At 38.4% G+C, this 16284-nt stretch overlaps 1 protein-coding gene across 13 annotated transcripts in view; it reads left to right on the top strand.

Moving 5' to 3' along the window:
* Nucleotides 1-16284, top strand: part of LOC117993286 (uncharacterized) — a 73540-nt gene that overhangs the window by 47491 nt on the left and 9765 nt on the right. For 2 of the 13 annotated variants that reach the window (XM_069506566.1, XM_069506568.1), the window contains exons 2-8: nt 5454-5557; nt 6920-7008; nt 8167-8297; nt 13251-13286; nt 13640-13678; nt 13995-14030; nt 15842-15958. In XM_069506566.1, the coding sequence (XP_069362667.1) occupies nt 5487-5557; nt 6920-7008; nt 8167-8297; nt 13251-13286; nt 13640-13678; nt 13995-14030; nt 15842-15958 (519 nt within the window). In that variant the 5' untranslated portion in view covers nt 5454-5486. Of the gene's footprint in view, nt 1-1368; nt 1490-5438; nt 5558-6919; nt 7009-8166; nt 8298-13250; nt 13287-13639; nt 13679-13994; nt 14031-15841; nt 15959-16284 lie in introns of those variants that run through there. The other 11 variants (XM_069506567.1, XM_069506565.1, XM_069506569.1 and 8 more) reach the window with 11 other exon arrangements.

The following is a 16284-nucleotide window of genomic DNA, read 5'->3' as shown; positions in this document are numbered from 1 at the left end:
GTTTATGGGGCTAGAATTAATTTTTGAAGAGAATAATTTTAAAAAATCATGATTTTTATTTATTTGTAACATGAAAATCTTAATTTTTAATTTTTTTTTAATAAGTGAATTCTAGCCCCATAAACTACCACTATACAAAAAATCACATCATTTTATTACTGCAGTCCAAGACCCTATTGCAACCTGCCAAATTTCATGATTGTAGGTCAATGGGAAGTACCCCATGGGTTTTGATTCCCTTGACGGATCTTGACAAACACGATATAGTTACAGACAGACTAAAAGATAGGCAGACAGATACCTTTTTTTCTCTTGGATACGAAACCCTCAAAAGATTTTCACAGAATGATTACTATCTGACCTCTAAAACCCGTTAAAGGTCAATTGAGTGCAGTACGCCCTTACATAACTTTTCAGTTAGTTTGAAAACTCTAGTACCTACTACATTGTACTCACTAAAGGCTTGGTCAGACACAGCGTGTGACACACTGAAAGAAAAGATTACCTATTCAACAAGTTAGAATTAGACTTACAGCCGCACTTAATCGTTTAGACAGAGTCGCTTAATCGTTACTTAAGGCATTCCTTATCCATACTAATTAATGCCTTAAGTAACGATTAAGCGACTCTGAGTGCGGCGGTTATTTAAGTACGAACTACGGATAAACTCTACTAGTCCGGTGATAATTGCAAAAATCCATAAATTTTTAATTAAGCTTAAAACTTTACGGACACGCCCCTTTTCGTACAATAATCACCGGACTATACTAACATATTTTCAACACGACATTATTATTGTAGCGGACCGCGGAAATTGTGGGTCCTCTTGAGAGACTTCTTGTAATTGAAGATACGGAAAAATCAATAAAATTAATAAAATTCGTAAACGAAGTCATTTTCGAAATAAGAATGAAAATATTTATTCAGAAATAAAACTTATTGGCCACGGTGATAGGGACAAAAAATAATCATTCGGTCAAGTTCTAATAATGGCTTAAATGCATAAAGCTATCTCGCTTTAACAGTAAAAGTCAAAATAGGGCACTTTCTAATCGTCGTTATTCCGAGCATTTGATAATACTTAGTTTGAAATATTAAGTACCTACTGAATCCACTTTTTTCCTGTGACCGGTGACCAATATAAGTTTCAAAACAGCGTTTTGACAATTTGGGTGACGATATTAATATATCCTAGACATTTTACCATCGCCGCGCGTTGTTTCTCCAAGCCTTTAAAGCTGAAATGTGATGAAATCTACCCATAAAAAGTTCTTAATTCTCTCAAAATAAGGGCTATATTCGTCATAAAAAAGAACTTACCTATGTTACACTTTTTTAATTAAGTTAGTCGCCCACTGCGCATGAGTCAAGTCGAGTGGGTGAGTGGTGGGTCAAGTGAACTCTCCTACCGGCAGTCGCGCAACTGACTCGCTCGCGTCATTACTAATCTAATTACTAAACAGTGCCAGTGGTTATACATCCTTCGCAAGTAAGGTTTTATGTTATTTTTTGGTTTCGACAAGTTTGTGTGCGTGTGTCTGTGAACATTTTGTGTTGGAGATGTAATTAATATAAATTATGTTTTTAAATGATGTAGCGGTTTTATTGGGTTGGTATACTTAGATCTTTTAATTGGTATGGTTAATTAGTAAATCTGACCAAGGTAATGTGAATTTTCCTATGTCCTAAAACAATTAGGCGGTAATACAATGAACCAAAAGCTTAATTTGCTATAATCCGCTGAAACAGGTCGAATCTGTATGGTGCAACATGCAGCATGCGAAATGCACCGCCCGCCCTACCACTGCTAAACATGCAGGAAGAAACAGCCACCAGGCAAGCAATACGCACCACCACCACGCACGTTTCGCCCCGACACCGGAGCATCCTCAGGAGATGTATATCATGCACTTCCGCAAAGTAACGTCTGCTTCTAAACAACAAATAGGTGGTAATAACCAGTGGTTAAAAGATTAAGAATGTGGGAGGTCCAGAGTTCGGATCTCGAGCACGTACTCTAAACTTGACCTGACCCGCCCCGGCTTCCCTCGGGTGGAATTTAGAAAGACGACGTGGGAGTTGAATTTCCAAAAATCCTTAAACACGTATTTCCTTATTTGTGACTGAAAACCAAATATCAATTTTCATGGAAATAACTTGAAAAATGACGGACTTTCATACAAACTTTATCCCTTATTTAGCCCCATTGGGTAGGAATTTTGAAAATCGTGAAATAAGTACCTACGTATTTTTTTTAAAAATACGGACTTTCATATAAACTTCCATCCCCCATTTAAACCACTTAGGGGTGCAATTTCAAAAAATCATTACCCTGAAATTTCGTCAAAATCGGTCAAACGGGTGGGCTTTGAAAGGTAAGAAACAGAGAGAATATTGTGTTGATTTATGGATGGGCAATATCATCTCAATTCTCAACCCATCGCTGGCTCACTACTGAGTAGTCCACCACGCTGGCCAAGTGCGGATTAGCAAATTTCAAAAACCTTTGAGAACTTTATGGAGAACTCCAGGCATGCAGGTTTCCTCACGATGTTTACCTTGACCGTTAAAGCAAGTGATATTTAATTACTTAAAACTTCGAGGTGCGTGCCCGGGATTGAACCCCCACCTCTGATTAGAAGGCGGACGTCCTAACCACTAGGCTATCATAGCCAGCAAGAAATATTGTACATCCATTGTACTTACATCGACCTTTAGAAAGAAGTTTTGGCTTCATAGTTGGTGCGTGCCCGGGATCGAACCCCTGTCCTCCATTAGGAGGCGAACGTCCTAACCACTAGGCTATCACAGCTTATAGACAGACAGATAAATAATTATCCTGATCTATTTCTCCACCGTTTAAGCAAGTAACTCTTGAGTCGAGGTGCGGGATCGAACCGATCCTGAATAGGAGGCAGATTTCTTCACCACTATACGCTATGACGACTCTTGTTGAGTACGGAACACTAAAAGTATTTTTCTTTCTTTCCTGTATCACGTGTATCACGTGTGTAGTGTAGGTACACATTTCCCTGGGCGTTATGTAAAGTGGGCGTGCGGCGAGCTCATTGTTAAAGTCACGTTCCCTGCGCGTTATCTCGGGGACTAGAGAGGTGGTTGGCTCTTCCAGTGTAGCTATAATTTCTGTGTCAAATCTGCTTCTTAGGCGCAGAATCTTGGTACCAGCTGCGGACTAAGCTAGTCTCAGGCCGGGAGTGAAATCCCTCCCTAAATGAGGCCCCCGTCCTCTATTTATGAAGAGAAACTTCTTTAGTCTTTAGTCTGACTCGCACTTGACCGCGCGTCAGCGGTCAAGTGCGGTAGAATGATAGCTACAATGTCACGATCGCAATCATCTCTGATTGGTTGACGCTCGCTCACTCTTGGCTACAATGCATTGTTGCAACAAGAATAGCACAAATTCAGCCAATCACAACAATTGAGATTGTAATAATGATTGATGCAGGTTTTACGAAATCGCCCTGCTGCTTTCTACCGATTGTTGTTCTTCTTAGCTTCGGTGAAATCAGCACCTCGATTGCGGGGAACCTGCATCAATCATTGTTACAATCTCAATTGTTCTGATTGGCTGAATTTGTGCGATTCTTGTTGCAACAATGCATTGTAGCTAATAGCACAGCCATTTCGTTAAACTGTGCCAATAGTGAGCGAGCGTCAACCAATCAGAGGTGATTGCGATCGTGACATTATAGCTGTCATTCTCCCGCTGAAGCTTAAATAAGTTAGGAATCCATAGCATCTTTAGAGAGAGAGCTCTCTCGAAGATAACCGTGTGAACTCAAGAACACCTATCTAACATACGAAAGTAGGTCAAGTTATTACCTGCATTTCAGCTCAAGGCCTGATCATACAGAAAGCTCGTCTACCAACGAAAACGACCTCACCAATTTCTTTCGTCACTCGAAAGGTGATTTATATCTCTATCATGGTAGGTAGGTACATATCAGTTTTTATTAAACCCTTTGGTTTCTACACGGTATCGTACCGGAACGCTAAATATGGCAGCACGGCTTTGCCGGTAGGGTGCAGGTAACTAGCCACGGCCGAAGCCTTCCGTTTTTTTCTTTTTTTTCCTACCAAATAGGTTTCTCTGTTTTGATGGATTTTATAAAAACATTATAGGTAGGTAGTGTAAGAGCGAGCACGCACTCATCCGATCCGAGTCCGTGAAAATACGTTCCTTTTTGTTTTACGAACTATGTACCTATATACATACATATATGGTAGCTTATGACATATTATTATGTCGTAGATATTTTTTTATCCGTATTTTCACGGATTCGGATCTGTAAGTCGCATTGATCACGTAATCGTAGCGCAACGCTTTCGTCGCGTATTGTCTTTCCAAGTCTTTATTCTTAAACTTTGCGACCTTGACATAAGAAGAGCTGATAGCTAGTCTTCTTTTTACTTTTGAAGGTGGGCACTTAAATCTACTTCACCGGATTATCTTCGATCGAGAATTTGCGATCAACTTACTTGGGTTGAACAAAATTGTCAAATACCTTTACTATGCGAGGTATCTATTGTCATCATCATCATGATCAACCCATCGCCGGCTCACTATAGAGCACGGGTCGCCTCTCAGAGTGTGAAGGGTTTGGCCATACCACGCTGGCCATGTGCGGATTGGTAGACTTCACACACCTTTGAGAACATTATGGAGAATTTTCAGGCATGCAAGTTTCCTCACGATTTTTTCCTTCACCGTTAAAGGTTAAAGTAAGTGATATTTAATTACTTACAACGCACATAACTCTGAAAAGTTGGAGGTGCGTGCCCGGGATCGAACCGCCCACCTCTGATTAGAAGGCGGACGTCCTAACCACTAGGCTATCACAGCTTGATTATCTACAGTAGCCGCCAAGAAATATTGTACATCGACCTTTAGAGAGAAGTTTCGGCTTCATAGAGCGTTATCTCTGTCACTCATATCTATGTGACGTTTTGTCGGTCTAACGGTCTCAACGACAGAGACAACCTTAATTACTGCCGCGTTACTCTATACTTTAACTATGCGAGGTATCTAGTATCTTTTGTGTGCAGTAGGATAGATATTACCGAGTATCTAAGATCAATTAATTGTTAAAAGTAAGTACCTACTTATAGGTAGTAACACAGATCTTTTCAGACGGAAGTACCGTTCATACGTCACTTCCGCAGAAAATGGTCGAAAAGCAGATGAAATAAATGTATTGGCATAGCGTGCCTGTATTTTGAATTTTGATGTGTATAGTCTCCAGAAAGTTTTTTTTCTCACCATTCACGATCTCCCAGTCTAAATAACAAACTTTTTTTAAATCTTTTATTAAGGTACAGCTTTTTAAAAAAATAATTATTAGGGTAATTAAGGGTTTGGAATACTTTTTTTTACACATTTCATTTGACGGTTTCGTAGCGTTTCATTAAAGCGGTTAATGTTTTTTTTGCAGGTGTTGATCGACGCATGGAGGCAGCGCGGCACCATGTCGGGGATGACGGGCGCCAGCATGCTGCGCACGCGCAGGAAAGATGTCAACGTCAAACCCAACCGCAAGTATGTACCTGCATTTGTTGCCCAAAGGATCAGCCTGGTTGTCCAGCGCGGAAATGCAGCCAGTATTCTTGGCACCCTTCCACGCGGGCAGGATTTATACAGTAACTAGCTTACTGCACCATAAGCAGTGGCGGATTTGCCCTAAGACCCAGTAGGCCTTGGGCGGCCAGATATTGAGGGGCGGCCAATCGTGACAAAAATTCAATGATTACTACCCTTAATATCACTATGTGTTTGTTTGTTGGTTTATTGGTTTGTTGGTTTGTCCTTCAATCACGTCGCAACGGAGCAACGGATCGACATGATTTTTTGCATGGGTATAGTTGAAGACCTGGAGAGTGACATAGGCTATTTTTTATCGGACGGAAAATCAAAGAGTTCTCACGGGATTTAATAAAAATTAAATCCACGCGTACGAAGTCGCGGGCATCAGCTAGTGTTATGATAAAAGTTATGTGATAAAAGTCATTATATTGTAGTCTATATAATTATGATGAGTGCTGAGAAAGGGGCGGCTGGTACCTACTTCCTAGTTACTACATGGCCTGGGGCCTAGGGCGGCCAATACTAATTTAGAGCCTCAATAGCTCAACGAGTATAGGAGTGGACTGAAAACCGAAAGGTCGACGGTTCAAACCCCGTCCGTTGCACTATTATCGTACCTACTCCTAGCACAAGCTTGATGCTTGGTTAGAGAGGAAAGGGGAATATTAGTCATTTAACATGGCTAATATTCTTTTAAAAAAAACCGGCCAAGTGCGAGTCAGGCTCGCGCGACGACATTCCGGTTCCGTACTACAGTCGTATTTTTTCGACACTGTGCACGATAATTTAAAAAATTATATGATGCATAATAAAAATAAATAAAAATCTGTTTTAGAATATACAGGTGAAGCCCATTAATATGATACCCCACTTAATATAAGTACCTTACTTCGAAAATTGTCTAAAATACTAATTGTGTAAAATACTAATTATTAGTTCATGACCACAATTTAATTTTTTTTGTGTAATGTAACCACAAATTCACGGTTTTCAGATTTTTCCCCCGAATGTCTGCTATAAGACCTATCTACCTGCCAAATTTCATGATTCTTGGTCAACGGGCAGTAGCCTCTAAGTTTCTTGACAGACAGACAACTAAGTGATCCATGACACAGTTTATACTTCTTTGGGAGCCAGTGGTCAAAGTCTTATGTGTCAAATATTTTTTGCAAATAAAGATATTATATTTATTATTTATTTTATTATATCCTACAAGGGTTCCGTTTTTCCTTTTGAGGTACAGAACCCTAAAAAACTGCAAATCCGCCCCTGACCATAAGAAAAGCCGGCACTATAAAATGATGATAAATCTTGCAGGTTGGACCGCAAGTCCTCGCGGGGCATGCTCTACGAGAACGAGGAGCTGCGTCTACGCACCATCAACATCAATGCCGAAGTTGAAAGAGGTATTACTACTACTTTACGATCGAGGAGAGGAGACGCGTGGCCTAGTTGTGACAACGCGTATCAATCAATTGCGAGTGTTGAGCAACTTTGAAAGTCCAAATTTGGCCGATAAACCTTCTGCAATACAGAATTCTCCTGGTGCAGAGGGTAGGAATCTCGTTCTCTTATCTATAATTTTAGTATTATAATATTAGGTATAATTTATTAGATCCTTAGTTTTAGAAAACCCGTAACTACCTTCTGCAATACAGGAATTTCCTAGTGCAGAGGGTAGGAAACTCGTTCTGGTGTCTAAATCTAAAATTCAAAATAAATAAATAATAATAATAATTATTATTATATATCAAGAAAAATTAAACATTTTATATGAATAAAACTGTCAGTTCAGGCCGATATAGCATAAACTAAATTTTTATGCGATAGCATCGCATAAAAGTATGGGTTTAATAAAACTACCATACCCCCTAAAGAAAGAAGAACATTTATTTCTTAAATTGTGCCACACATCACATCATTAGCCTAGTGGTTAGGACGTCCGCCTTCTAATCGGAGGTCGTGGGTTCGATCCCGGGCACGTACCTCCAACTTTTCGGAGTTATGTGCGTTTTAAGCAATTAAATATCACTTGCTTTAACGGTGAAGGAAAAACATCGTGAGGAAACCTGCATGCCTGAGAGTTCTCCATAATGTTCTCAAAGCCGTGTGAAGTTTACCAATCCGCACATGACCAGCGTGGTAGACTATGGCCAGACCCTTCTCACTCTGAGAGGAGACCCGTGCTCTGTATTGAGCCGGCGATGGGTTGGTCATGCTGATGATGATGATCACATCATAACTAAGAAAGAGTTGGTTATCCCGGCACTTCCTCCACTTGAGCATTAAAGCCAACATGCCTCAAGCATGAGAAGCACCAATTCAGCAGTTACCACCAGCGATAGCCACCGAGCTCATTTGACATTGGTTGGTTCTACGTTGGTACTTCATTGAGTGGCATTAAAATATTTTTTTGTAGCAAACCTTCAATGGATTAAAAATAAATTTCAAATGAGTGGTTATCATTCAGTGTTAGACAATGAGTTAGCGAATCAGTAGGCAGATGAGATTGCAGTCAAGTTAGCCACTTGTAATGGAATTAAATAAAATCTTAATTTCTCCAGGACAGTCGGACATAAAAAAGCTCAAGCGGGAGAACGAACAGCTCAAACGGGAAATTTCGGCGCTTCGCTACGAATATGACAAGCTGGACCGGATGCTGCGCGAGCGCCGCTCCTCACCGGAACACTCGGACGTACGTTTTTACATTTTTTATTGACGTAAAAACTTCTTAAGTATAAGTCACGCAAATTGCTAATGCCCGTGGCCGCCATTTTAGTGACGTCAGCACTAGACTGACGTTTCGAGCTGATGGTATATTTTTATTTCAGCTGACGTCAAAATGACGTCATTTTGATGTTAATGAGACATGGTTCCAGCGCAATAGCAATTTGCGGGACTAGTTTTTTTTTTTTCTTTTTAATGAAAATAGATCTTTTCAGATTCTATTTAGCGGCGGCTTCTCCCCTGACATAATGTCAGAGACCTTTTGAATATTTAAAGTTTTGTCAAACTTTGTTCGAATTTCGCGACTGTTTGAAGGGAACAGAACAGTTTAATTTGGACCCATGTTAATCGTGGTATTCTATAATACTGGACAACATTGGGTCCTTGTCACCCTGTTCTGTTCCTCTTTATAGCTATTCCTGCTATTTTAGAGCAAAATAGCAGGAGTAAGCTTCGACTTGCGTCGCACTCTAAAATGGCGGGGACGGAGCCCCTACACAGTTCCACCCTGATTTGTTGGTGGAGGTCCTCTCGGATTCGGCTGTGCTGTGGACAATCGATGAGCAAATGCAATATTGACTCATCGACCGTTTCGTCACAGACACAGTCAGGACTGTCTTTACACTTAAATCTGTGTAGGTACTCCGAAAACTCGCCATGTCCGCTGAAGATTTGGACCAAAAGGGGTGTGAGCTTAATTTTCTTCAGAATTTTATGTGCCTTTTCCACTGAAGGCAGGAAGGTCTTAGTCACGGACGCTGTCACACCCTCCCTGTAACGCTCAGACCATTTCATGACAGTGTCCTCCCTTATGCATCTCTTTGTATATGAAATTGGACAACTGTCATAAGCCGGCCTGGTCTTGAGCTTTGTGACAGCCTTCCTGGCCAAGAAGTCGGCCCTTTCATTCCCGGCCACCCCTACATGAGCTCGTACCCAAAAGAGGCTGACCCTCTTATTCTTTGCCCTAAGAAGAGCTAAATTTCTTCTTATTTCAAATGCCAAGGGGTGGAAGGTTCCGTTGCTCAGCATTTCTAAGGAAGACCTGGAGTCACTGAGGATATTCACAGAGCTGTCCTTGGCTTTTAAAGCCACTTCTGTTGCTTTAAGGATTGCATACAGCTCTGCCTGGAACACTGTGCAGTAAGGCTCGAGACGAAACTTCCTACTCAGAGTTTCCTCTCCATCCCTCCAGCACGAGAGAGCTGCACCCACTCCGGCGTCCATTTTACTGCCGTCTGTGAATATCCTCAGACCGGTCATGTCATAGTCTGCGATAGTGGCCTCCTCCATGTCCTCTAAGCACTGGAACCCCACAACAGCCACCTCTGAGGGATGCGGGGCGTTCAGGAAACATACTCTCTCTTCGACCTCCCTGCCGTTCAGTATGGGCTGTGGTCGGCCCCTTTTGGCCTCGTAAAGCTGAGCCGCCTCTTGTATCCGTAAATCAAGTGGTATGAGACCGGCCAGCAGAAGTGCTGCGTTCAGTGACACGGTTCGGTACGATTTACAGATTTTCTGGGAAAAGCCCCGCTGAACCGTGTTTAGCCGCTTTTTTGTCATCAACTTCCGTGTGGCCGGTGCCCATACACTGGACGCGTACATGATAATGGGCTCAATCACGGCCACATAAATAGTTCTGATAGTCACAGAGTTCAGTCCCCAGTTAATTTTTGCTGCCCTTGCCAATGGTTTGTAAATATTGGTAGCTTTCTGGTACACAGCCATTACATGATCATTAAATGTTAATTTGTTATCTACCAATAGGCCTAAAATCTTAATTTTGTTTACAATTTCTATTTGAGTGCCACCCATGCGTATGTGAGGGGTGTCGCATTTAAGCTTCTTGGTTACTACCATCGCATTTGTTTTGTGAGGTGCAAATTTCAGCTTATTTGCGAGGCCCCACACACGGGTCAGGACTTGGTCGGCTTGTTGCTCCATTTGAGCAATGCTGAACCCTGAGAATACCAGAACTATGTCGTCAGCGAACGCTTGACAGTGTACGTCGCGTTCGCTGATTTCGTCAAATAGGGGGTCTAAAAGTGTATTCCAAAATGTTGGACCACTTATAGACCCCTGTACACAGCCCTTAGTTGTTGAGGTACAGAACTCTTCGTTCGCATACCTCACTCTTACCCTCCTGTCTTTAAGGTAGCTGTCGACTATCCTGCGCAAGGTGAGGGGGCATTTCTTTTCAGCTAATCTGCATTTTATTGCCGGCCACCATGCGCTATCGAAAGCCCCCTCAATGTCTAAAGACACCACGATATTTATCTTTTTTGCACGAACGTTCTCTCGGATGTGCTGGACGAGGTCATAGACGAGGATATAGGCGCCGACTAGTGTCGCTTTTTAACTCGGCGGCTGACAATAAGTACCTAAGTACATTAGCTGTGAAGCGTGAAACCTGTCATTCTTATTCAGGGATAAGGGTGAGGTGCTTATAGCCGGGCAGATGATTGGCAGAAATCATTTTAATATGTAATACTAACTTATGCTCGCGACTTCGTCCGCGTGGACTACACAAATTTCAAACCCCTGTTTTACCCCCTGAAGGGTTCAATTTTCAAAAATCATTTCTTAGCGGATGTCTATTGTCTACGTCATAATAGCTATCTGCATACCAATTTCAGCCCGATCCGTGCAGTAGTTTGTGCTATGCGTTGATAGATCAGTCAGTCAGTCAGCTTTTCCTTTTATATATTTAGATATTATGTAGAATTAGGAATTAGGATTTAGAAATGAAAATTTCAAAGTTTATCTACTCGGGATGTATGGATTAATAAATTAGGTAAAAATAAAATATTTAACAATAAAATTATCAATAAGTTCAAAAATTGTATATTTAAGTAATGTAAGTATTGGCCTTCTTTCTTATTGATTTTATGCTACCAAAAAGCTTTTAGGGATCTTCAAAATATTTAATCTCTTATCCGCAAAGGACTAGGATTAAAAACATCGTCGAACGGATAAATAGCTTTATGCGAACAATTGACATCCACAAAGAGATGAAAAAGTTCGAGTCTTTGTGCCACTTCGTGAATTTTCGAGCGCAAAACCCTTGATGTATGTGGAGAAATATCTGTCTCTATGAATAAACTGTACATATTCTTACAGTTTTCTAATAATAAGGATATCTTTGAAGGATTGACATCAATGTAATCGAGCGCTCTCACATCAAAATCACAAATGTAAATGTTTTCCAAACTTTGACATTTGCTTAAAGCTTCAAATAAATCACTATAATCCACACACCTATTTAATTTAAAGTTTTTTAAACAACAGGCCTGTTCCATAGCATTTGATAAAAGAGTCATATTATAATCACGGAAATTGATTTTTGGATTACAATTATAAATATCTAATGTAACAATCCTTTTACAATTGATAAACAGGTGTAATATGAAATCCTTTTCGAAATATAAATTACTTATTCTTAGATAATTTATATTTCTTATTCTTTCCCACTCGTTGAATTTACTGAGATTTACAGATCTTATCACTTTATATTTTCTACAGTAATTAGTAAAAGTAACTTTTTCTGGATTGTGCTCCAAAATCTTCTCAAAACCATTACATTCATCTAAACAATACCAGTTTGTAGAAACATTTATTATGTTCCTTTTACACATATTGTAATGCATGCAGATGTATATCGGGAAGCAGTCTATATAGTCTTCTAGAATGCTTTTCAAAAATTTCTCTTCAAATGTATTGGTACTTTTATGCCAAGCATGAAAAATTGCATTATCTTGTATTAAAACGCTATTTGGCGGAACATTTTTCACTTTTACTGTTACAATAGGGGAATAACAGCATGTCTGTGGGAAAAAATGTTTGAATAAGGGGGAAACATATACAACAATCGTCTTGGAATACATCATAAAAATATATTCAACTTGCTTAAAATCTATATTTAACAGTTTTTTAAGAGTTCCAGCATCACAATTGCGAAATAAATAACGTAGTTTCGAAAAGTTCATGTTCGTCAATTTTTCTGAATCATCGAAGCTATAATAATATCTTCTTTTAAAATATTTCTCTGTATCAATAACGTCTACTTCGAAATGTTCAATACGAGGAAGCTCATTCAAAAATAGCAGTGGAAAATGCGAATCCTTGAAATCAAAAACTATGAAACGCACATTTATAAATTGATGTTCAATAAATACTTGCTTAGCGCAGTCCCACTTTTCACGAAACATATAACATCCTGTTGGACATTTGAAAAAATTTATACTTATATTTCTTAAAGTTTTGGGACATATTTTCTCAAGGTCAGATAGATAAATGGTTGTAAATGTAACATCCAATGTAATGAGATTTTCAAAATTTTTCATATAGAGCTGAAGAGTCTCTGCTGTAATATCAGGCACGCCACTCAAATTTAAGTCAAGAACATATTTAGCTACATCTATAAATATGTCTGATTGTAGACTATGAATAGTTGCCAAGGTGCTTCGGGATAAATTAATATTTACAAAATTACTTGGTTTAAAGAAACCCCTAACTTTCAAACTAGTATTGTATAAACTAACTTTTGATTTCGTATCTAAATAATTTATCACTATTGTCCAAATTTCAGGTGGTAAATTTGTTAGATTCATTGCTTTATGTTTCGTACAAATTATTTGACGAATAATTTTGATAATGCCTATGAACGATGAATATGATAAAACTTATAAATTTTATTTACTTCCTACATTCATACTTGATTACAATTAACAATTTTGATAGAATTAAGAAGTGACGTTATTCTAAGGAAGTGACAATGGATTGTCACATCCAATCCAATCCAATTAAAAATATTCTTTGCACAAAGTAGGTCTAAATTAGGTAGAATATGTTATATTTTTTGGTTAAATATACTTACTTATTATTTGTTTTATTTTTGTTTCCTGCATGCGGCACAATATAGTCTCAAGGAGATGCTTATGATTCTGAATACCATAATGTAAGTAATTTATCTATTGGTGTGCTTAAAAACAGCGATGTTTAGCTACTTACTTTTTCTGTGAAATACTTTGATCTTTAATTCTTTTTCAATTAAGTACATCTATTTTCTTTCTATACATTTAAATACTGTAGTTCTAGTCAGTCATCCACTGTGTGTTACTATATATAACACAGACAGTGTAATACAGATATATATATATATATCTGTATTATTACAATCCGTACCTATTATTATAAAACTAATAAGTATAACCGTTTTTTTAAATTCAGTATACATAGACCCTACCTTGCACCATTCCATTTAGATAGAAATAATTAAAGGATAATTTAATTTTGCATGCAACCTTATAGTCTAACCCTGATGCTTACGGCGTCGAAGATTTGCATATTGTAAGTTAAACACTACTTATTTTGTTTTTTATATTAATTTTTTGTTCCACTTATACTTACTTATTTGTTTTAACTTAATTTATGGTGTTTATTGTATTTAATATTCTTTAACTTAAGTTGATATTTTGTTGAAGTTTTTTTGTAACAATACCTACGAGTAAAATTTTACATTCCAAATTTGACTTTCGAACATCTCGTATTAATAGCTTGATATTTTCGTCTTTTAATCTCTTATTTAAATTATAATTAATTTTATGAAGGTCCTTTTATATTTCCTTTAATGTTATGTTTTATACTCTTGCATGACGTACTGTAGCAGCCGCCTGAGCCGTATGCTGACGAAGACCACAGTGTGAGTTTCAGTAACTGCCACATCTTATGGCTTGCCCATCATCACGATTTTCTCATCATCCGCAAACAATTCGACTACTCTTGCTATTTTTCTTTGATTGTCTTTCCTCTCATGTCCTGTCAATTGTATCGTTTTTATCAACGAAAGAAAGAAAAATTACATGGTCTGCATGGTCATGACACAAAATGGTCTTTTGGGTTTTTTAGAACTCTAAGTAATTATTCTCAAATACAAATGGTATTCAAATCTACTAATCAGTATACTTAATTCACCTAGCTGTAATAGGTAAATTAGGTCAACAGTAGTAGGTATACTTGATTAACCTATAGGTCCTTCGGCTCCTTCGATGTAAAGTTGCGGCTCTCCAGTTCCATAAAAAATAATTATTTTAGTATCACAACCCTTAAAATCGTGTAATTTATCCTTAATTGAGTAATTGAGATCTTGGTCAACATATTCGTGCGAGCAAGCGTCCTCTTGTATGAACATAATAAAAAGTAAACTAAGAAGCCAACTAACAAATAAAAACCATGAGTTGTGCTAACTTTTAAAAGGCATGCAAAGCCAGTGCTCCCATTGATGTATATATCTAAATATTCAATAACTTCGGATTAACTAAGTATTTTATTATTCTAGTTTAGGTTTTGTGCTATAATATTTGTATGTTTTATATCCATATTCATACTAATATTATAAATGCGAAAGTGTGTCTGTCTGTCTGTTTGTCTCTCTGTCAGCTAACTTTTCACGGTCTATCCGTTCAACCGATTTTAATGAAATTTGGTACAGAAATAGCTTGCATCCCGGGGAAGGACTTTTTGTCAAAGAGTTTCCACGGGATTTTTAAAAACCTAAATCCACGCGAATGAAGTCGCGGATATCTACTATAATGTTATTGAAACGAAATATTACGTGGCTCTTTAAAAACTGTGAAATTTTGTAAATTGTAACTTTTGGCTCTTCCGTCTCAAAAGGTTGCCGACTCCCTAGCTAGGTGAATTAACCCAAGTGAATCAAGTCTACGACACCTTATTAAATTTTCCAATTGTTCATCACGTAATATGTGTTCCATCACGTATGTCTTTAATATTTCGTCTCCCTTTTCATTTGTTGGTTTGGTATTATCACCTCTTATCTCGTCTCACAGTTTAACCTGTCATCTCTTTAGTGATAGTTTTATCTATCTTATACACTTTGTAATTTGTTTTAAATAATTTAATAAAAGTGCCCAAATGCTATATAATGCTTTATTGTAAAAAATGCGTAATATATAAATCCTACAAAATCGGAGTCAATGGTCAACCCTGCACCACTACCCATAACTTACGCCTTGTACCGGTACATTATTACATATTTTATCTAGTATTATTTTTTATTATACTCTGTTCTCCCTGATTGTTTATTATTCACACTGATACAAAAATCGGTATTATGCTATCACGAACAAGCGTTCGACGAATTCTATGAGTTTACGCAGGCCCATAGGTGGCAGATATTTAATAAGAATCTAATATGGAAGGCTTTTAACAAATGAAATGTAAACCTAATTACTAGATGATAAAGAACAGTTTCATATGTTAAGTCAGCGACCCAAGGTAGGCCCTAGTCCTGATTGATAACAGCACGCCAGGGTAGGCATAAGTTAAATTAAATGGAACTTTCAAGTTGGATAAAGCAAAGTTTTAGATGACAGGACAACAAGTCCTTGTAGGAATAGGCCTACCCTGACATGATATCCTGATATGATTTACCATACGGTAAATGAAAATGAACTTTAATGTTAGGTGATAAAGCAAAGTTTCAATTGGCAGGACAGCGCGTCAGTGTGCAGCGCGTGCCCCGAGTGCGCGAGCGCCGACGGGTCTGTCCGCGCTGTTGCCTTTCATGATCTGAGCGTCGTGCCTGAGGAGGGAGAGCAAGAGAATAAGGTACCTATTTAATACATGCCTAAAATTAAAAAAAAACCGTGGGTCATCTGACAGAAGTGAAGCTTCTTACGCATTACATATTTTATTTATATTTGTATACTTATAAATACTACATGCGGTCTACCTTACTACAGAGACGTGCAATAAAGACAAATTAACCATCTTGTAGGTATCTACTGTTGAGTTAACAATAGTATATCTATGGGCAATAATACACGCCACCAATCCTTTTTTAAATTAAGATACAAGTTCGCCCTTGACTGCAATCTCACCTGATGGTAACTGATGATGCAATCTAAGATGGTAGCGGGCTAACCTGGAAGGGG

The sequence above is a fragment of the Maniola hyperantus genome, chromosome 23 (genome assembly GCF_902806685.2).
Source record: "Maniola hyperantus chromosome 23, iAphHyp1.2, whole genome shotgun sequence".
NCBI classification, from domain to species: domain Eukaryota; kingdom Metazoa; phylum Arthropoda; class Insecta; order Lepidoptera; family Nymphalidae; genus Maniola; species Maniola hyperantus.
This window is presented reverse-complemented; position numbering and strand designations above follow the sequence as displayed.